Genomic DNA, 22,911 nt, shown 5'->3' on the forward strand with positions numbered 1-22,911 from the left:
GAGAACAGTTTTAGTATGTGAAGATAATTTTCTAATGCCAGTACCAGTCAGAATAACACTAGTAAGGTCTTGTCCATTGGTGGTTAGATTTGTCTCCAGTTGTATCTTTTCAATGACTTTGGAATGACTCCATCTCTACCTCTAACAGTATTTAGTAACTATGACTATGGAAGTTTGGCTCTTTTAGCTTTTGTATATCAAGAGGGACTTTGCCAACAGGTAAAGTTGCTCTAGGTGCATGAATAAATTTTGTGTGTGCCATCTGCTGGACCCTGTAAGCAGTGCAATCTTGACTTGTAGATCCTTTAATTGTATTTGTATCTCACTAAAGTTATCAGTATCTAATGAGATGATAGATGAATATGAACAGCATAATATCATCTCACCTTATGAAAGCAGTAGTTTTATTTAAGTGTGGCTAGTTGTTCACAAAATATACTTCTGCAAAGGTATGTTTTTTTTTTTTAACCCACTGATGCATTTAAATTGTGTTATTTCTAGAGTGATGTAGAACTGTGATCTTGTTTACATTATCAGATTAAAGTCCTGTGTTTGAAAACACTGGACTTACAAAAGCAGGTTTTTTTTTTTTTTTTGTATTATTAAGTCTTAGAATAATAGTAGACAGATGTTTTGAGCTCTAGCATTCTTAACTTAGCAAATTGAGGGTAACTCACTTGAAAACTAGTATGTTATAGCAACTTTCAGTCATAGAGCAGGATTTATGATCCATTTATGATCCATGGATCAGAGCTTTCATTGCTTTGCTTTATCCGACAATAATACAATCTGTTTAACTTGGGATTTTTATTTTGAAGTTAAAACTGAGTTTAATGATTTATTAACTCAATTGTGTTGGAAAATACAAACAGTTGACAATCTAAAAAATTGACAATTGTTTATTCATGTTTAAATTCATTTTCACTCCTAGACATTGTGAAATTCCAGGATAAATGTTTTTGAGAGTCTCTCGTGATATCTGAAAATGAATAGATTTTTTTTCTAGAAGTAACATTGAAGAGTTCTCCTGAGTTCTAGTGTATGCCATTTGCTCCCTGTATCTAGTATTTTAATATTAGAGTATTTTAACATCAGTTTGTTTTCATGCGCATTCATACATTTAATCCTTTTTGTCATCTATTTTGTATTTAGATTAGGAAAACATGATGAAACATAATTTAAAACATGTTTTTGTGCATACAGACTTTATTTGATGATCACTTATTTTCTAACAATGTAGTACATTTATGTGCTGTGAGCAGCCCATAATCACAGTGATGTATTAAACAGTCTTCAGGTTTGATCTGTGTTAATAAACTGAACGTCAATGGAATAGTCACTTGATAATAGCTTGATACAGCTGCAAAGGTCACCTACACTTTTACAGTATCTGGTAATAAAACACTGTTTAAAATTAGTTATATACAATGGCATATATACATCTAGAAGATTTAAATTGTTTATATCCACATGGCAAGTTTTGAAATGCTGTTTCATCAATCACCGTTCTATGTAGTAGGCGTGGCGAGGAGACGGTGTGTGACGGGGTCAGGTTCCCTATGCTCAGGGCTTGCCAGGTGCTGTCCCACGATAGGACAGCGTGAATGCAAGGGGTGTAGACAAAGCAGGACGAGAATATTTAAGTGCCTGCTACATTTTAATAAACGCCATTTTGCTTCACCTATACTTGGGGTCTGTGTGAGCATTTGGCCCCGACCTGGTATGGGGTCGGTTTCGCTGGCAAAGCAGCACCTTATGGGGTGGAAAACGAGTGTTGCAGAGAGAACGGCAACAAATGGTGACCCCGACGTGGTGAAATAGGCCTCATCATGCAAATATTCATGCAAATAGACCACTGTATGACAGCTACAGAAGAGAGATGGAGAACTGGGACTTAGATTACACAGCAGCTCAGGTTAACTAACAGGTCCATTGTCAAAGTATGGGCAAAAATAAGTACTGCAGAAACTTGAGGACCAGAATCACTATTCGCAAAGCATATGAGAAAGAGTACACCTGAATTACAATGCAAAATAATTCTGCATCCTTTACTGACAAAAAGTGAAAAATGAAACTGCTTTTCTTTCATAGAATAATAACAACAATCGTGTGTCTGAAATTCCAGCCGTTAAATTTAACAGTATATATTAAAGGAATCAGAGCAGAGTACATTTTTCAACTATCTACACGATTTCATGTAATTATTTTGAAATATTAATGAGAAAAGTAGCTTAAGTAGTTTATTCCTTTCAACCTTGAGAATAAATTTGTTTTGAACTTATAACTGAGATAGAAACTAAAGAGTAAATGATCACTGTTCATAATGTTGGTGTGTGAAATAAATGAAGATGCATAGTGTCTAAAATTATCGGTTATTCCCAAGCAAAATAAGGTTCAGTGAATTTTTTTCTTTTTCCCAACTGATTCAGTTTCTTAGTTTAAAAGCTACAAAGGATATAGAACGAGGTTACATGGGATGTTCCAAATGTTCATGTCACTTTGCCTCTTAATAACTAAAAAGATGGAAATTCTACTTATATGCATCTTCAAATACACAGATTTGTCTGTATTCACAGGCTGTAAGAGACTGCAGTTTTCTTGTGTCGCTGTTGGGCACTGTGACAATCCTATGGAGAAGCTATAAAAGTAACCTAGCTACAATAAATCATTCTTTTTTCAAGTCTGATATATATATATATATATATTTTCAAATTCCTGTAGACCACTTCCATGCTGTTTTGACCTAATTGTGCAGCTCTTATTCATTAACAATTCCATTCTTACCTAATTCATTACCTTTGACTGGAACAAACAATTATTTATTGGTTGTGAGTACTTTTTGTATGCTACTTGAATAAATCTTTCTCTGCCAGACCTGTACCTGAGAGCAGTGGTCCAAAGGACCAGATTAATTAACATAATTAAGTTTTCTAAACAAGTGTATAAACTATAAACAGAAAAAAAAATGTTTAAATGACTTTGGAGGAAAAGCTGAATATAAACTTTTTGTTCCTTGGTTAGTTTTATCAAGGCACTTTATCCTGAAAGCCTCTTTCTTTAGTTTATGTGATAAGAGCACTGAAGCTTACTGAAAATGGAAAATCTTTGCCAAGAATGCTGACCCATTCAGAAAGTCTTTTTCTTCTTGACCAAAGAAGAAACTCATCATTAGGCCAGTAGAAATGCCAAAAAATATCAAGCTATACTCTACAAATTTCCATGCATTTTCCATTTTCAGCAAGAAACATGGGTAGTTACGTAGTTCTTCTCTAAAGGACCAGGTTTAAACCTGAGCCTGGAGGAAATCATTATTAGTACTATACTACTACTACTGTACTTACGTTAGTACATGTTTTTTTTTTGTTTTGTTTTTTTTTTTTTTTTTTAGCATGATAGCTTTCTGTATTTTAAATCATTTCATAGTCTTGAAGTCAAATTTAGCATTTTTCATAAGTTTTTGAGATCAGGTGATTAGAACTTTCACACTAAGTACTGCTATATCCAACTGGAGGGACAGGAGGATGAAGCAAAATTCCAGGATGAGTTCTGGAATTTAGCACAAACAGGCAGGTGATTTTGACCCTCAAATGTCTGACTTTGCACCATTTGAAAAGCAAGGCATAACTTCATTTGAACTTGACGGTTTAAGAAGTAGTCAGGAATCCTGTGTATAGAGTGGCATCACCTGACAACAGGTGATTTTGAGGACTATTTTGAGAATTTGGACTTATTGCATTGCAATGGAATTTATGGCCAGAACACGTTGTGTTGCACAGGCAAATAAGTGGATGCATGGTGTAGTGGTTTAGTTGCAATAAAATGTTTTATGTTATATCTTTACCTGGGAAGGAAGGGCATTTCTTAAAGTGGCTGTGAACACCCTGTAATGTTAATGCTGATCCACTTTAATCACTCTGATTCTTGTCTGGGCTTCTTGGTGTAAAAACCATCTCCAGCAGAGGCTGCCTTTCTATTGGGTGCATGGATAAGTCATTGTTTTTCTGGATGTTGTTAAGTCCTCTTCCTTTCATTGTCTGTACTCTGCACCGTCTCAGAAGAGTCACCAGAATTGCTTTCATCATTACCATGGCAATAAACTTTCCTACACAGCCCCGGGGGCCAAATCCAAATGGCTGGAAATAGCGTGATGGAACCTGTGCAGAATAACATGAGGAATAAACTTTAAGGCAAAATTTTCTCGATAAAATCAGTTAGAAAAATGATGGAAACTTGTAGTATGGATAGGGAAGAAGCATGGGAAGAATCTCTTGAGAAAAATTGATTCCTTCCTTATATCTAAGCTATGTCTTGACTTCACTCTGCTGCTTCTGTTACTGAATGGTCTTCCCACACAAGTCAGGCCAAAACATGGAAATAAATACAGGAAATAACTATGCCATTTCAAATGCAAAGGTAGCAGGAAAGGTAAAGTTGAAGCAGTTGAATTCTGCCATGTATTTCATTTTGCTTGTCCCCTGAGAACGATAGGGATTTTATCACAGGCTGTGAATAGAGTGAAGGTTTCACTTTAATGTATGCTAAAGTACATTTAAAAACTTCTTCTGAAATAATTTATTATAAAATTCAGAAATGTCTAAGTTAAATGTTAATGTGTTTGTAACATTTATCAGAAAGCTATACTCCAGTTTTCAAAATGCGATCCTGAGAAATGAGCAATTTTCTCATAAAATGCAATGTTGAAAATTTTATTTAACATTCATGAAATGATCATCTCCTGTTCTATCAACTAAAATGTGAAATTTAAGATTTCCAGAATTATTGGAAAATGCACAGAAAACTTCTTCCTTTGTCAACACCGAATAGATCAACTATCCCCTGGAACATGAATGTTACTGCTTATGATGTACCAAGGCACTTGGTATGAGTAAAGAAAAGCAATTAGGTGATTTTTTTCTTCGTTAATGTGTTTCACAATTAAAAAGACTGTTAGCTGTGTGCTTCTGATTTCCTATTGAATCCAGAATTAGAATACAGAAGGATGCTTCATACTAAATTTTCTAGAGAAATTATCCTTTCCCCTCATTTTTTACACTGAAAAAAAAATTTAAGTCGTTTCAAATAAAGTGAGATACTTTTTCAAAAATGATAGATAAATACAAATGCTTATAATACAAAGCAAGTGCAGCAGCTGGCAGTATAGCTCAATTGCAAGCACACAGCCTGTGAAAATGGAAAAATATTTAGATTCTAACAATGTCATCTCATAAATAATGGTGCGGGTTGCTATTTGCTTAGAGAACTGTGAGAGAATTGCGCTTGCTAGAATAATTATGTGGCAAACATCATACATCAAATCAGTTAGAAAATGTGTGGTTAAATATTTGGTCAAGGGGAAATATTTTTAGAAGCTAAGTGTGCTTATAAAATAAGCAAGAAATCAATTTTTATAGAAATGTCTAGAATGAATACAATGGGTGGCAAAATGGAATCTATTCACACTGAGTAGTTCAGTAAACTTAATCAGTTACTCTTTCCTTGATTTTTCTACATATTTCTGGCTTGAGCATACATAACCTTTTCCCCCTCATTTCTTAATTGTCTTCAGGTGTTTTACTATTTTTGAAGTATCACAGTGGGTCTTTATTTCTTTAGAACTGAAGTTTCTTGTTGCGAACACTTGTGTGCATCTTCTTACCTCTTAGGGAAAAAAAAAGTTTTGCCTGGTAATAAAATGAATTCAGATTTGTTATTCAGTTGGTCAAAATGAGTTATTACAGCTGTAGAAAGCTTTAACCCCATACAACTTTTATACCTGACGTGCCACTAGACCATATACAGAGGATGCTTATATACCATGAAAACCTATTCATCTGTGAAAAAAGGCTAACATTGCACAGCTGAGATTCCCTTAATAGGGATATTGGTAATGCCTTCCACTCTTGCATGGCTGGCTGTTTGTTTTAGAGATCCAGCTAACTGCCTCATAGCTGTGCTAGCCAACATTTAATATTTCATATTTTGTGTCCTCTCTTTCTTGGACAGCAGCATCTTTCATTTCCACTTGCACTGGTCAACAGTCAAAAACAAGGAGTCAAACTTGCCATGGAACTGGTCTCTTTTTTTCATTGTACTTTTAATTTCTTCATGTGATTACTGCTGAACAAGAATATTTTTGGTCAACAATTCATTTGATCAGGAATCAGAAGAGCAAAGTTCTGAAAGAAAGCAATCTCAAGAATGATTTACAGTAGTAGGGGTTACAAATAGAAAAAATTATTTTGGGAGTTGGAGTGGAACTTAGATTAAATGGTGTGTTGCACTGGGGCAGTATTACCCAGCATTTGCATTACTGAGCTGATTAAAATTTAGGCTTGCCAATTCAGTCTAAAAAAGATGTGTATTTTTACTTAGTGTTTGTTTGTATTTATTAATACATAAAATGGGTGCTAGAGTCTGTCTCTTGGGAATTACTATCTTGCTTCACCTCACCAGATATTCCTTGCACTGCCTCAACTCTTTATGTACTGCTTGCATGGCTGTAGCTCCTTAAAGCCTCTCTATTTTGCCTAGTGTCAGAGATGGTGGTAAAGGTTTTGTGTCTTGGACAGTCTTCAGTGGAATTTTTAAATTGAGATGCCTGCAAAAATTCTTGTTTTCAATGATGTCATTATTTTTGAATGATAAGACACTAATGGGAAAATGCCCACCTACCTCTAATAAAAACAATAGTAATACGCGGGATGTACATCTGCCTAGATAGGCAGTTAGTCAAAGGGAAAACAGCCTTGGCCACAAAGATCTTGATCAAAATAGGAGGAACATGCACTGACAAATAATATCCAATATCCTGTTGGAAATAAGGTGGAAAACTTACATTCTTCTCAAAGTTTTCAAGAGAAAACTCATTCGGTTTTGGGAAGAATTCAAGCTTGTGCATACGTCCAATGTTAAGAATTATGTTTGTCCCCTTTTTCACAGGATAGCCGTCAATTACATCGTCTTGCAAAGCTTTTCTCATGATTAAGTCCACAACTGGCTGGTATCTCATGCTCTCATAAATAAAATTCTCCACAATTTTGAGGTTTGGCATGTCATCGCTCTGTACATCTCTGTCACCTTCAGGAATAAAACAAATGGTGAAACAGTTGGTTATGAATTTATTAGATGCATCAGACAAATTTCAAAATATTTTGGGAAGATTTTCAGTTCCTGGAATGGTAGGAAGTACCCATCAGCTTCTGTGTAGTTTCATGTATCCTTTCCATTTGGATACCACCCCCACCTAGTGAGCAATACAGGCAGGCTGGTAACAATGGACAAGGAGAAGGCTGAGGTACTCAACACATTTTTTGCCTCAGTCTTCACTGGCAGCGTGCAGTTTATTTTAGTGGACTTCAAGATTGATATACTCTGATATATCAGGATTTTATACGGGTTTTATGTAGTGATGAATCTGAGGCTAACCTGATATTATATTCCAAGTACAGTAAGAAAAACCCTTTGTGCTATGCTGTAGTGGAAGATTTTGCTGCTGTTATGCTGAACAGTATTCAAAGTTTTTGCGAGTCGGTAAAGTGAAAAGAAGGCTCACTATTTGGACTTCCCGGATATTCATGGATTTCCTTCAGTTTTAACACTTTGGGTCATTCAGAAGAATTTCCATAAGAAGACAAGGGGAGATGCAGTCTTCTAACTCAAGTGAGAAAAAGGGGCTAAAATGTTTACAAGAAGTTTGAGGTAACATCATAGCTCTTGCTTTGTATTTGAGACATAAAAGTACCTTAGAGAAAGAGGAAAGGATTTTCTAATATGCTTGCCAGCACTTAACTGACCACAGGATTGGATGAAGTTAGTTTCTATGCAATTCAGTGGAGTTTAAACTTTGAATGAAGGATAGAGAAAGGGAGAATACAACCTGAAAATATTTTGATTGTTTTGAGTGGTTCATCGTTAGTATTTAAAGAAGAGACCAGTTTGAGATCAAAATGGATGACAGCAGAATGATATAACAATTGTAGTTTTCTTTAATGTTACCATTCTGCTCTCAGAGTGAAACTTCGGTTCTGTGCATACACAGAGAAATAGTGATGTTCAGAAGTATTTGAAATGAGTGTCCCCTTTTACTATTGCGAGGTAAATTGAAAATAATTTCACTGGAACTTCTGAGGTAATTTGTACTGCTGTTTTTATGGGATAAGTATATTTTTTTCTCAAAATTGTCAATTCTGATGAATCCTGATAGAATTTATCTTAAAAATTGTTCATCTTTCTCTTGATCTTGAATAAATTTGTCCACAAGTGGTAGCTCATATACATTACAGCAAACAGTTATGTTAGAAGAAAATCCTTAGAATTTTCAGACTTTGAGTGAGAAACTAGATCACTGCTCAAGCAAAATTATATTCCTGCACCACTGACTTTGCAACCCCTACTTACCCATAACAGTTTCAATTTCTCTCATCATCATCTCCTCCACTGTGGGGTGCTCTGCAATCAGTATTAGCATAAAGAAGAGAGTCACAGACAGAGTGTCAGGAGCAGCAATCATCATCTCCAGCACACACTGGTTCACGTTCTCAGCAGTCAGATCTCCTCTGTTCTAGAAAAATTAGGGAAAAAGTTGGGGAAAATGTTGATTGCTGACCTGATGCCAACAAACACCCCATAGCAGTAGTATGGAATGGACCTAGAATACGTTTAAATGAAAATCAAGATCTTGAGTCTCATCCCTTATCTGCTAAGAAGCATTCTTTTTTCCTCTGATATAAATATTTTATAATAATATATATTAATGTTTTAATGGGTGCGTATGATCTTACAAAAAAGCGAGGCTTTATTCTTATCTCAGATTCTTACTGATTTATTACCTTTCCTCACAGAGTACGTGAGCTGTCAGAGGTAGGATTTACACAGCACTTGGAACCTTTACAAGTAAAAGGCAATGCATCAAGATAAAACATGGGGCTTAGAAAGAGGGCATATCCCTGGATGCTCTTCACTCGATAGTTTTCAGGATGCTGTTTAAGGTGTGAATAACAAGGATGTTGTTTAAGCCACCTGTTTGAGGGACTCCTTCAAACTGACTGACTTGTATCTCTTCTTGGTGACCTGAATTTAATAGATATGCAATCTCTAAATTGTCAATTCTCTATTGCTATTCAAAGAAAACGGACAGAAAAATCAAAGTTGGCAATATTTTAGTATATTGCCAATACCTGTGCAAAAATCAGCTGAGATGCAAAATCCACGTGCTCATCCAACTTTTCAACAGAGGAAAGCTTTTGTCGTTTCTGTTCTATTAAGATTTCCATTGCTCCTTTCAAATCTTTGCTGAAAGTAGATAAAATCCAATATATTAATTAATATCTGAAGATTTTTAGTGTATGATTAACTGTAGATAATGTTTAGAAACATGAAGGTTATACCCATGAAAACGTCTAAGGATAGAAGTTCAGTATTCTTAAGAATGGCTGCATGGTAATTTGCAAAAGCAGCAATACTGAGGGTTTTTTTATTTCTTATAAAATAATTTCTTCTTAGGTTGGACTGAAATCTTATCTTATTTTTTGGCATTGAAAGGGCTGAAACCTCTCCATATATCAAAATGAAATAAAAAATATATTAGCTTGATGGTAGAGTTGATCTTTTTGTTTGTTTGTTTTTTAGAATTCTATGATCAGACATACTGTGTCAACAGTATGCATTTTGATTTTGGAAAAATGACATCCAATAGCTTTTATTTTGCATTTTCTATTAGCTACAGATTTGAAGGCCACATTCTTGTAGAAAGACTGGGGGGTAAATAAATACACTTAAAATTCAAGCTTGGTAAGCTTCTCTTTATATACAGTATAAAACAGCAAATCAGAGCATCAAAACAGGAGGAGTAGTTTGTGCTTTTACAAACAGGAAGGTGGCAAAACCTATTTATTCCTTACTTAAGGAAAAAAAAATATCTTGTCATGCTAAACACCAAGTTTTAGCTCAAAACTCAGCCACTGACCAAAAAAAAAGCACATTGTGGACACCAGTAAGTAGCATTAGATGAAGGGATTAACTCTCCTTTGGGGCAATACCATGAATACAGACATGTTCTTGTTTCCGGGAACCAACAATCTGTGGCCTGCTATTTGTCTGTCCTTCATCATATTGTAAATGTAATTTCTCCCCAAAAGATGACTTTTCCTTTCCTCTTTGAACTGAACTTGTGATTTCAGCTTAGTTTCATATTTTAGCTGGCAGGACTAATATTTTAGTAAGTAAATTAGAGCTGTGTAGACAAGAACTTTAAATTTCCCCCTGAGATCAGCCTCTTCATAGCATTTTTCTTTCCTGGGTTTGTAGAAAGTGGCCTTCAGTCAGTCACCCTTGAAACTTTCATGATTTACTTTCTAAGAGAATGATTTGAAGAAAGATCTTTCTAGAAAGTAAGATTTTTAGGCAAATCTGTAGAAATTGTTGATACTTACGCTGCCTCTTCATACTTCTTGCAAAGCCAAGAAATCTTAAAAAATATGTCGGGCTTTAATAGAAGAGCTTGCCAAGCATCAAAGTAGTTCTGAATCTTAAGAACAATGGCACTTTCTGAAAATAGATGTAAAAAAAACAGCAGTGTGAAATCTAAACTTCAATAGTCAAACAGCAGAAATGCTACAGGGAAATGAATAATGAGGAGAGCAGAAGCAAAACTCTCCTGCAGTTGTTGAAATGTGTTAATTTATGTATCATGGTAATATTATTTCAGTCAAATGGGCTTGAGGGTGAAAGAATCAGAAGATTGGGTTAATTTTCATTGCAATAATTTCATTTGGTGGGAAGGTTTTTGATTCTTACATGGCGATAATGTTGGGATTGTAGCATGAAAACCTATATATATATACACACACAAAACTTTTCACATCTAAAACATTCTCGTGATTAGAATTACTTATTTCAGTAAATCATTTAGTGATGTAATAGTGTGTCCTTGTTCTGTTCTCTGAAACAATAACTTTAAGAGATGTCAACAAGCATTTCTTGTTTATGCACATGAAATATAAAATAAAACTGTTGGTACCATCCAAAGGGACCCCTAGAAAGAGCTTGTTAGATGTGTCAAGCATGATCCGTCTCATGAGGTTCAATACGTTGACGTTTCCTACTTCAGTGGTCACTTCTTCTAGTTTGTCCAGGTGAACAATTGTTGATTCTACACAAATGGCTATCATGCGCACAAGACCAGGACCAGACAGGGCTGTAAATACAAAGATGCAAGATGATCAAAAGCTTGATTAAATTTTATATTTTATTACTAATTTACTAGCAATTATGACGTTAGTAAAAAAAAAAAAAAGAAAAAAAAAGAAAATGTAGCCTAAGTGATTGGAATAAAATCATTCTGCATTTTTTGTTAGAATGGCAACAAACACAAAGACCAAACTTCACTTGCATCCATGCACTTTGTGTTTAGTGCTAGGTTCAGGCCATATTAGGTGTTTGGCACTGTTTGTGCTGCTTTTAGGTGCAGGAGGTATATATCCTCTGTACAGGCACTGTGGGCAGCCTGTCTCACTCATAAGTACACTGAGCAGGGTTATTCGTGTGGGGGCTTACAGGGAGGACAACTGGCATTTCTGGAAACACATCTCCTGGGTAGACAGCACGGAAGCTGTGCAATAAGCTGCTGGCAACCTATGGCGTTGCTGTGAACGTACTGAAGCTTGCTCTAGTAGAACACTGTGCATTAGCCAGTATTAGTCTGTTCACCTATGGACACTGGAGATAATGTCATGAGGGATATTTTCTGTCTTTTCATTTCAAGAACCCAAACATTCTTCTGCCGTGTAATTCAGTGGGATTTTATGATGAGCTTTAGCTGGAATGAATTCAGTGCTGAGTGCCCCAGGTACTCTAATTAAATTACTTTTCCATGTAAGAACTTCTGTAATTGCCTGAAGTACGTTATTTGATCAAATACATGTGGAGAGGGGTTGTACATTTGCAATTGAGAAGAGAGGCTGTCTGGCTCATAAATCGAGAGAGCTAGTACTTCTAGGAATACGTAGGAAAGAAATTATTTTTTTTCTGCTGTCTTCAGCTAGCATAGAGCAGCTGATAATTTTCAATTGCAAAATCAAGTAGGAAAGGCCTGAGTATCATAGAAAGTATGGACAGAAACTTGGACAGAATCTGCTAAATACATTTATGGAACTGCCAGCTGAGCTAATGTGAATATTGGACTTGAAATTTCAATTATTTTTACACCTGATTTGCGGGCATCATTTTTTTTTTCTTTTCAAATACCATAACAAACAGAGTAAATGTGAAAGCACATGTGTAAAAAAAAAAAAGTGTTTTGAGATCATAAAGAGAGAATTGGTCCCTCTAGTTTAATTATGCAAAGGACACACAGCATTTCAGAAAGAAACAGACCATGTGATAGCATGGCACGGTGTGTTAATGAGCACTGATTTACCTTTGGTGAAGAAGGGTCGGATTTCCTTCCAGTGTGCTGGGTTGTTATTAAATATAATCCCATTTTCATACATGCCAATGCACTGCAATCCAAGTTTGCTCCCAAATCGAGAAACGTAGTTCCAGTGTTTCATTACGTGGAATACGCTTGAGGATCTGGGAAAGAGAAGCGAGGAGAAAAGAAAACAATAAAATGCAATTTCAAAGATTATATATAGAATGTTTTTCTGATACTCTCAGAAGTGCTGACTTGCATTCTTAGTTTATTCTTAATATGAAATGTTGCTCCCATTACATAATTAAAAAAATGATTGAGTGGCTTCAGAATTTATATTAGAGCAGCGATGTATTCTATCTAGATTTAAACCAAATTTTTTCAGTTAAAATACAAATGGTCACCAAAAGATTTTAATGTGAATAGTGTTTGTACTCTTATTACTTGTATTTCTAATAGGGATCCACACATACACTCAGGCAATAGCCAGTATCAGATATTTTAGAAAATTATGTAAAATAGTGACAAATTTATACGTTCTTATGTAGTGAAATTCTTCTTCAAACATTAGATCAGTGGTTTAAATTGATTTCTTTTAATTTTGATATTTGATTTATTTTTCCTTAAATTTTTTTTAATGGACATACATAACTCAATCCTACTAACAGCTGATGTGTGCTTTTTAAAATCACTACAGGACACCTCCTAAGACCCTCAAGTGCCCATACCAGAGGCTGAGTAACACTGCCCTAGAAAACTGCAGGTTATATTTTGAGCAAAAATATGAGGAATAATGCACCATGAATAAATGAAGCAGTGGAACTGAAGATGATGTGTTTTGCATCCATGTACATTTCTATTCCTTTTATGATAACATTCACTACAGTTGATTGTCTGCACTTCCAGAAGTATCATCCATTGTATTCTACCAATTTCTGTAATCCTTGGCCAATATTTTGGGAAGAATGGTAAATCTCTATCCATTAGTCAATCAATCTATCCATTCATCTACCCTTCTAATTTTTATGTAGGGGTTTGCTGCAAACAGCTTAACCCCAACTGACTCCAATTATGATATCTATTACTTCCTTGAGTAATAAAAAGGCAGTAACATGGCAGATTGAAGGGAGTATGATTCCTACTTTCATTCAAGTGTGTTAAAGAGTACAGACAAATTCTGTTTATTTCAATGCTTTAGTATTTGTGTTGTGAGGCATCAGTTTCTCTGTGATGATTAAAATTAACCAGACTGTTGATAACTTCATTGTGATGCGTGTTAAACTTCAACTATGGTTCTATAGTTATTTGGCCATTCCTGGACATGCACAGAAAGCCTAAATGTAGTTGGAACTTTTGGGTATGCAACATCATAATGTTATCAAGGGGAACTATTCATTCAAAAGTATATTAAATTGAAAATTTTCTAAAGCCAAATATGTAGGATGAATATTCCTAAATAGAAATATGGGTGAATCCAGTACATACGTACTTCTGTTTTTACAGTTTACAAGGTTTGTTTTCACATATGTTGGCCAACAGGTGGTGACTAATCTTATCGCTTTGAGATATTTCCTTCCTCTAGAGGGAGATAGCAGTTTAGCAATGCCAACACGATGAAAATCTGATTAAATGAAAGCTAAAGCTAACAAAAAAGAAATAAAGCAGTGGTGTAAAGATTATATGTTATGTGGTACAAGTAAACAAATATGGACGAAGGAGGAGTATGCACTTACAGAAGTTGGAATATTGTTTGGTTTTGGACTGAATTTATGAAGCGCTCCATAAAAAAAGTGGTGTTTTTTTTTTTAAAGTTAGATATTAGTTCTCCATGTGATGTCAGTGCTTTTAAGCAAAAGATGCCTGAAGAAAGGTGGTGTATAGCCTGTAATGTCTGGTGCATCTACAGCTTTTGTTTCTTAGCAGCACCCCTGAGAATCCTGTAAGAGTTGTCTTTCCTGCATATCCTGCATTGTCTTTCATAAAACTTTACATAATGAGAGCTGAATATGCATTGATTGATATTGCTAATATTTTTGTATTAATTATGCATAGTAAATCTTTTACTACTGTTTTTTTTAGTCCGTTTTTTTTTTTTTTTTTTTTTTTTTTTTTTTTTTTTTAGTTCTGTGTAATTGAATTCTAGGAGTAATCTCAGTAATTGGAGTGGAATTACTCATGATCCTGTAATGCTGCTTTTGCTTAATTACTTTGCTGAATTGGAGCCATAATCTTCAAGAATTACTCTCATTTTAAGGAGAATCTTAACACAGGAAACTAAAATTGGGCTTAAAACTGTGTGGCAGTCAATCAGTCAGCATTCATGTGTAATGTGTCATCCTAATATTAAATGGAATAGTTAGTTGTAAGCATATTTTAGGATTGGGTCATAATTCTTTATGTTCCTTTCCACTTAGAAAACGAGAGACTCCATCCAGTGGTAGTCCTTAGTAGAGACCTCAATAGTAGAGTCTCTAAAGAAACAAAAGATTAGAAAAAGATCTGTGAACAATAGGAAATAAAAGGATTATGTTATGATAATTTTGTAAAGGAATTGTTTCAATTCTACCTCAGAAAGTAGCAAAAACATTGTAAATCTATGAAACAACTTTTTCATTTTCTGGAAGATAGAAAATAAGGTTTACTTGCTAATTATAAATGTTTCTTCACCGCTGATCCAAACTCTCACGAATTCTCCATATGTCTTGTTGTAGTAGTTGCAGGCGTTACCTACTCCCATCCAGAGAAATCTCCCATGTGAAATGAGAGGCCCAATTCCCATGCAGTATCCTGGCCCTAAGGGAAAAATAAGAAAAGTTTTGTCTTGTCAGCGTTCACAGGCAACAATATGTCATCAAACATCACCCCTTTGGAGACTGCCCTTTTTGCATTATGGCCAAGGTTTGCACTGGGCAAACCGCATAAAAATCCCTTTGTGAAGTTTTGTCTTACAGAAACTTGCACCTGCATTGCTGGAATCTCATTTATTATCTCTGAAAACCTACAAGCCATTCAGTGTGAATACAGCAAATAAAATTCGGTATTTCTTTATGTGACTTCAAACCATTACTTTGAGATTGATTACAATTGGATGAACAATGGCTAGAGGAAGAAATGGTGTAGAACAAATGCATATGACTTATTTATTTGTGATTTTAATGAATCATTTGAGTGATCTTGGCAATAGCACCTACAAAGTTGAATATCCTTGTTATATAATTAAATATAATTATTTAATCTCTCCTAATGTAATTGTATTTGTCTTAGTCATTAATACTAGAGTGAGAAAATAGATACTTAAAGAGTATTTTAGTGCTGTGAATTTTTGAAAACAACATGCTGAAATAGGAGTTAAGAAAGGATTCATAAGCATTTAAAGTTATCAGCTAGAACCCACAGTAACTCAGCACTGAATGTCCTTACAACAGAAAGGAGAAAGTGGAGAGAGCATCACAGAATTAGCATGGCTATTGAATCATTTTTAAAGGAGGTTTTTCTTCACAGGATGCTTACCTTGCCTCTACAATGTCTGTAAAGACAAAAACCTGCTAAAATCTAAGTAATTTGCCAGATAGTACTCCTTGCTACTAGCGCAGATAATTCAGTGAGCTTTAAGCATGCAACACTTAAAAAGTAGGAATTTATAATGCACATGAAAATATGAACATACAGAATTTGTCAGATGACACTGTATCTTTCTAGCATATACACAACAGAAGCAAAACAAAATGATGTATTTATATGGCTAGGCCAGGTTTGTTAGGGAAGCGGTAAGGTTAAATAGAGCCTGATTTCTTTCATTGTTACTTTAATGTCTGCATTATTATTAGAAAGCTTTGCTGTGTACCGTTATTATTCAGCATTCCCTTCTCATTTAAATTTGAAAAACAATAGAAATACTTTGGCAGCTGTTAGGCTGTACCACGGAGTTACCTTACCTGGTATTGATGATGTTTCTTCGTGATTCCATATTAGAAACAGAAGGCAGATGAGAATGATGATAGGCACTGTGGCAACTGGCATCAAGTCTGGTACCAGGCTGGTGAAGTAGTTCAGTGGATTCAAAGTTTCTGGTATCATCTTTTCCAAATGATTCTGCTTTGCTTTAGAAAGAGAGAGAGATGGAGAAAGAGAGAAGGGGAAAGAAAAGAGGCAGAGTTTCTCTAAAGCTCAAAGCTCTATTCAGATCTGCTCGGTACCTTTCAACCTGCTGGAGGCCCTGTAAATGAGCAAATTACCTCTGAGGTAGCTGTGTTTTATAATGAGACTGACTTGGACTGCTTGCCAGGGCAGGCTACATCACAAGTTGAAAGAGACATGCAGCAGACACCCTCTTTGGCTGGAAATAACAAAGCTTCTCTGACCTTGATGTGAAAGCACACTTTCGGATGCTTTGGCTGTCAGACCTTTCATCTCCAGCATTGGCTTGGCTGGCCAGTACTGAGGGTTACTCCTTGCAAATTGCTAACCAAAACACAAGAAATTAAACTCTCAGCACGTGTGCAAGCAGTGAATGAGTTCACTCATGGACTTTTATCTCTGTTTCTTAGCCTCCTTCCTTCCTGCATGCCTCTAGTGTTAGTCCTTGAATTTTCAGAAAGCTTACATTAGTTTTCACGTTGTGGATACGGGAGTTTGTTTGAAGGAATATAATGTATGTATATTTTATAGTCAACTTTTGAGTGGAGTACAAAGTATTGCATTTCTTTATGGCAATTCTGTTGGTGAACACTTTGAGAAAATTAGTTTCTGCTGTAACAAACGTGACCATGGATTATCTGGTCCTTCAGGTAGTAGCCAGCACTTTGAGCAGCGTGGAAAAGCAAGCAGGTGGACAGCTCTGGGACGTATGGCAGGAGCGGAAGGATTGCTTTGAAAATATTTTGCCAATTTTTGATTTTAAATCATAATATGTAAGAAGGAGGATGTGATGATATGAGTGAGAAAATCTTGCATAACCACAGAAAGATGCAGCTTACATCTGCTCTGTAACTCTGTAATAAGGTAAAACATTTTCTTAATTCTGCTCTAGCAAGAAAAAGGAAAATGGTTTCTTTGTTCTTCCCAGCAGCGATGCAGTTCCTTAATAGGAAGCTTTCTGTTGGGCTTACTTTCAGCAAGTGTTCTCTCTTTTATCTCATGATTTGGTCTTGCAGATGAAAGAGCAGCTAACTTTGTAGGAACTCTGGATGCTATCATCATATTAAACTATGCCAAGAAAGTGATAGGTGCTTTCTAGACAGTGAGAAATTGGTGTTTTCAGGCAAAATGTTTACAGTACAGACCAAACCTTGCTGAAGGGAGCAGCAGTGGCTCAAAACCTTGCAGGTGTATGTAATGTTCCTGTATTCTGGATAATTGCTATGAAAGTCTTTGTGGTCCACAGTGACCAAGACATGGTATGCCAGGTGACAGAAATGTGCACACAATTCCTAGCTAGCAGAATCCCTCCTGTGATACGTACATATCCTGTATGCATTCAGCTGTTGTGCTGTCATGCGTGTTCTGAAAAAGGATTTTGTAACCAGAAACATTTTTTAAAACGCATAACAATATGTTACTTTCAACAATAAAAACTGCTACACACTAATGGTAATGTTTCCATAATGATACAAGTGAAAACGCTAGCTTTGAATTGCACTGAGTACCATTTCTGTGCATATGTAGATAGAATCATAGAGTGGTCTTATTTAATCCAGTTCTTCATGCGCCTAAGTTCACTTCTTTATTATTTTCTCTCTAGATCTGACTTCATTTTACAATTTTTTAGTGAGAGTATAGTCTTATCTGCCCCCCCCCCCCCCCCCCCCATGATATGATAGCTACATCAGTGCACACCTCACTATTAGATTTATCATTCTTACATCCTGCACCTGACTGCTATGTAAATGAAAGGCATTGAAGGTACTCTTTTATTTGAATCCCTTTTGTACCCCGGAACCTGCCTGAAGGTCACGAAGCATTAGGAAATGTGGCTCCTGTAGTATTTAAAACAAGCAATTGACACTACTTGTACTGAGAAATTCTTTGCCCCATTTTGATAAATACGATCCAAAAACACTTCCAGGTTTGGAATTTCTAAATATTTTTTTGGTGGAAAAGTCAGCTTGGCAATAGAAAAGTCATCTTGCAAATACTTCAGCTGAACTACTTGTTCTGCTTAAACTCATTTTCTATAAGGAAAATCACTCAAGAAAAACTGAAAATTCAGTAAGTAAACTTTGATAGTAAGCAGAAATGGAACGCAGCTGAGGTGCATGGAAGAAGTTTTCACTGTTCTTGCCATTTGATCTTAAACTCTTCTGTGGGTGGTTTTCTTTTCCTTGCATCTGGGTGAGGTATGTGTCTGATAAGAGGGTTTTGTTGGTTCTGATTTTTGCTCATATAGGGGGAAGGGGCTGGAAGGAAGCTTTTAAAGTCAGAGAGTGGGAAAGAAACTCATAAGGAAATGCTTTTGTGACATAAATTAATTGGATATGCATACAGGTAATTTTAGAGCTTAATAGCTGTGAAGCACCTGCCAGCAGAGGGACCTATAGATCATGGATCTTTAAGACTTGACTGAAATACTGTGAGAAAATTCTGGGTTCTGTTTAGCACTTTTCTCTGCAAAAGGTGTTTCAGTGAGTGATAGGGTTCCACAGTAAAGAGTTCCATGTATCTATCTAGGATATCATGTATCCTTCCAACTGCACCTTGGTGCTTAATGGCTATGTTAATAGAAGGGCAAGCTGTGTATGTAGTTCATAGAAAAATAGAATATTTTACGGAATCAGTGCTGAAATTTACTGATAATTTTGAGAAGGACCTTGTAGGAGTACCAGAAAACTCTTGAAGACCCATTCTCGAGTCCTAGAATCCTTTCCTCAGCAGTATTTCAGGATGTAGGGAAGAATCTGCTGCTTGTTATGAATCTCCAAATATTAGTGCCCCATAACAGCATTCAAAGCAGTTTAACTAAAGTTTAACTGAACAGTTTGCAGAAATGAAATTTTAAATAGACCAACTTGCCACAAAAATAACTGTTGGATTATGCAGTTCTAGTAAGTTTTCCATGTAAAACATTGTCACCTCCCTCTCTTACTAGTAGCTGATTCTAGATGTTGTCAGTTCACACCCAGTTAAGACTGACAATTTCATACAGACTATAAAGCTTCAGACTTCTCCATGCAAGTAGCTGCTTGCAGTGGTTTGCTCGTATTTGTTCTGCAGATGTTCCCTCAGTGTGCGACACTCAGCAGGACGGTGGCTCAGAGTATCTCTGCACTGGTGTTTCAGTTCATTTCATCTGTTTGCTTTGATAGAAAACCATGCTCTGCTTCTCTTCCTATTACAGAGCAACTTTAGAGCGTGCAAACTGGGGTCATCTTTGATGCAAATAAATCAGGCAGTGTACTCAAGATCTGTGTCTCACGCATACCAACTTTAAGTGGGCTTGCAAATGGCATAAAATGCTTAGATCTAAAGTGAACCCTTTTGAAATGTATGTAGCGTAGGGCATGGATCAACTCTACCAATTACTTTTCTTTTTTTAATAACTGCTTCTGTTGGACTATAGTGTTTTCTGATGGTGGTGTGGCTTAAAAGGAACACAGAACCTTTTGACAAATAAAATAGTTGTATTTGCTTTTTTTTAAGCACATGAGTATCTTTGCTGGATAGGGACTAAAGCACTTAAAATAGGATGAGACTGTCTCTGACTGCACATCAGATTCCTTTAATAGATCTCACGCTGAAGGAGTTCATATGAGTATTTCAACACTGCCTTCAAATGGTGGGCTTTATTGTGAAATAATAAATTAACATTTGAGCTGTAGAATAAGAAGTCATTTGTAGTACTGCTGTAAAAGTGGTCACCTTAGTGTAGAACTTATTCTAAGAACCACAAAAATGAATACACCTTTTTTGTTGCTCAGTTACATTCCTTTGGAAGAGTTAATCCAAAGTAGGTAGATATTACTGAATGTACTACATACATGGCATGGACAAACCTTGATACAGAGAGTTGTCTTGTTCCCTTGAAAGTCCATCAATTCTTTTTCACAACAGCAGAAGTATAAATATGCTAAAATATGCATTACCTTTATATAGTTACCTTTTTCAGCCATTTCTAGGGTTTGAGTAAGTAGGTGGAGAATTGGCGTGGCTGGGAAGTTCCATCACACCTAGCATGTAGATGTCATGGAGGAGCCATTTGAAGCTTCTACAGTGGGCTTTTGGTGTTGTGATTTCAGCAAAGATGTGGTCAACTCATATCCAGCTCAGGAGTTCTCTCTCTATTTCTGGACAGTATGTACTATTTTCTTGTAGCTATTTATACAGTGTGGATGTGTGAGGCAAGGTACTCTCTGTGCTGCCCAATTGACTGTACAATAAAGGTTTCTGCTTCCTGAATAATCTATAATTATTTGAATTGGGATTTTTCTTTCAGAAGAATAATGATCTGAAATTAAATTTTGGACCATGTCCTCCTCTGGGTTTTTAATTGCAGTCTCTCATGATTTGGAAAAATAACTTGCTAGTTCTTGTACCTTTCACAAAGGGTCTCGTTGTTGCTTAGGAACTAACATAACGTCTATGAAAAGTACTATCCACATTAGACAGTAGAAGAGTTTTGTTTGGAACATACACCTTCTGAAGCAGAATAAGGATGTCAGTGCACGTACACCATCGAAAAGAAGTACAGAGAGAAACAAACTTCTGCAATGTTGGTAAGACTCTGTATTACTGCCTCTCTACCTCAAAAGTTTCCTTAGAACACCAGAAGCTCTGATTGTATCCAAAACCCAAAAATGAGTTGTAGTTAGACAAGAGAATGTTTTCTCTAACATGCTTTCCCTCAGATCTGTTATGAGAGTGCAAAAGTAGACCAATAAAGAGTTGCTTTTGTTTTGGATTTTTTTTTTTTTTGCATATAAATATTATCAGTTTGCTGTCACTACTAGGCAGGTGTCTTTGTTTGTCATTTGGCAGATTGAAGGCAGTTCTTTGTGCCACAATCTCTGCTGTGATACTTCTATTGCTAGCATGTACTTTAACCCACATAAGCAGAAAGTTAGTTGACACAGAAGGGATTGCTGTGTAAAGAAAGTAACTCTTCAGTTCATGACTTCTGGCTAGAAATATCAACTATTCTATCAAAGTATGTAACCTGGAAGAAAATTATCTATGTTTCTGAGGAAACAGCAAGATTAAGAAGTATGTATCAATACTCTCAAACCATTTACCTTGCAGATAACTTTCAGATAGCACTTCCCCACAGCAAACACTTACCAAGCTAGAGCAAATCATGAGAGAACAAACCATTTCCAGACTTGTTCCACTTCATGATTTTTTTTAACTTCACTAATACATTCAGTTTTTCCCTCCTGTGACAATGAAACCTGGAAATGCGTTTTTTTTCCAAATTTGCACACGAAAGTTAGCTCCAGCTGTTAACTTGCTATTTGTCTTTAACAGTTGTCAGTATCCATTCTCTTCTATGTGTCATACCTTAACTTTGTCATGCTTCGCATCTTTATGTGAGGTGTAGTGAATGGAGCAAAATTCTATCCATTGTGAAGTGAAATCACAGATCACAGAGGCAATGGATGTTTTCGTTTTTCTTTTACAAATCACTGGAGTTTGTACCTAAAAGAACTAAAAAGTTATAGTACTTGATGCAGTAGAAGCACTTTGGAGGTTTGAATGAGGTGGAAAGTTTCTAAGGATTACTATTCAGCACGAATGTTGTACTTGCTTTTTTAAAAAGAAACTTTGTAGAAAAATGTCCGTATATTTAACGGTTTATTATTTTAATGCTAAGAATTTGCTTTAAAATCTGCAGATCTTCCAATCAAAAAAATCTATTTAGATACCAACAACATATCATCTGTACAAAGTTAATTACAGAAAGTCAAATCAAATCAGCTGAAAGTATACTTACTCCACAAAAACAAAATTAAAAAATCACACACACGTTTCTATAATGTCCTATTCACACAGTCTGAAGAAAATACAGCATAGGAATTAAAAAATTACCTGTGTCCTCCTCTGGATTTTGTGAGTGAAGAGTGCTATCTTTCTTACTGATGTTCTTCTTTTAAAGATCTGAGTAGGTTTTCTGGTGATCCCTCTCTGTGGCATCTTTTATGCAGGTGCTTCTTGTTGCTAAGAGATCAGTTGCTTAGAGATGGAAGTTTGTTTTTTGTAATAGATCAGGGGCCATTGCTATTGAAAAGAGAATTTTGTAATTTTACCTCTAGAGCTCAGTGTATCAGCTGCCAGCAGTAGAGATACACGTGTCTAGAACTGATTAGAATTGTGACTGGATAGCAAAACAGAAAAGTAAAGTTTAATCATAATGGAAGACTTCAAATACCAAGGAAATAGATGTGGCATTTAAATGGAGGTGCAATTATCAGAAATGATACCAATTTTTTTCTGCCTGGTGCTTTTCAATCTATTACTGATTTCTAACAGAAAGGAAGAGAACGTTAAGTGTTTCATTCTAATATTGAGATGGC

At 35.8% G+C, this 22,911-nt stretch overlaps 2 protein-coding genes across 3 annotated transcripts in view; one reads left to right on the forward strand and one right to left on the reverse strand.

The window, feature by feature from the left end:
- GLDN (gliomedin) overlaps positions 1-22,911 on the forward strand; it is an 87,930-nt gene that overhangs the window by 36,523 nt on the left and 28,496 nt on the right. The gene's annotated exons all lie outside the window — the stretch shown is intronic.
- On the reverse strand, positions 1,614-16,656 carry CYP19A1 (cytochrome P450 family 19 subfamily A member 1). The gene is made up of 9 exons (XM_031616586.2): positions 16,345-16,656; positions 15,052-15,202; positions 12,416-12,570; positions 11,018-11,194; positions 10,431-10,545; positions 9,177-9,291; positions 8,398-8,560; positions 6,836-7,077; positions 1,614-4,154 (listed from the first exon to the last, which is right to left on the reverse strand). Exons 1-9 carry the CDS (start codon positions 16,484-16,486, stop codon positions 3,906-3,908), a joined length of 1,509 nt encoding a protein of 502 aa, XP_031472446.1. The 5' UTR covers positions 16,487-16,656; the 3' UTR covers positions 1,614-3,905.

This window comes from Phasianus colchicus, chromosome 12 (genome assembly GCF_987193195.1).
Source record: "Phasianus colchicus chromosome 12, bPhaCol1.hap1.1, whole genome shotgun sequence".
Classification (NCBI taxonomy): Eukaryota; Metazoa; Chordata; class Aves; order Galliformes; family Phasianidae; genus Phasianus; species Phasianus colchicus.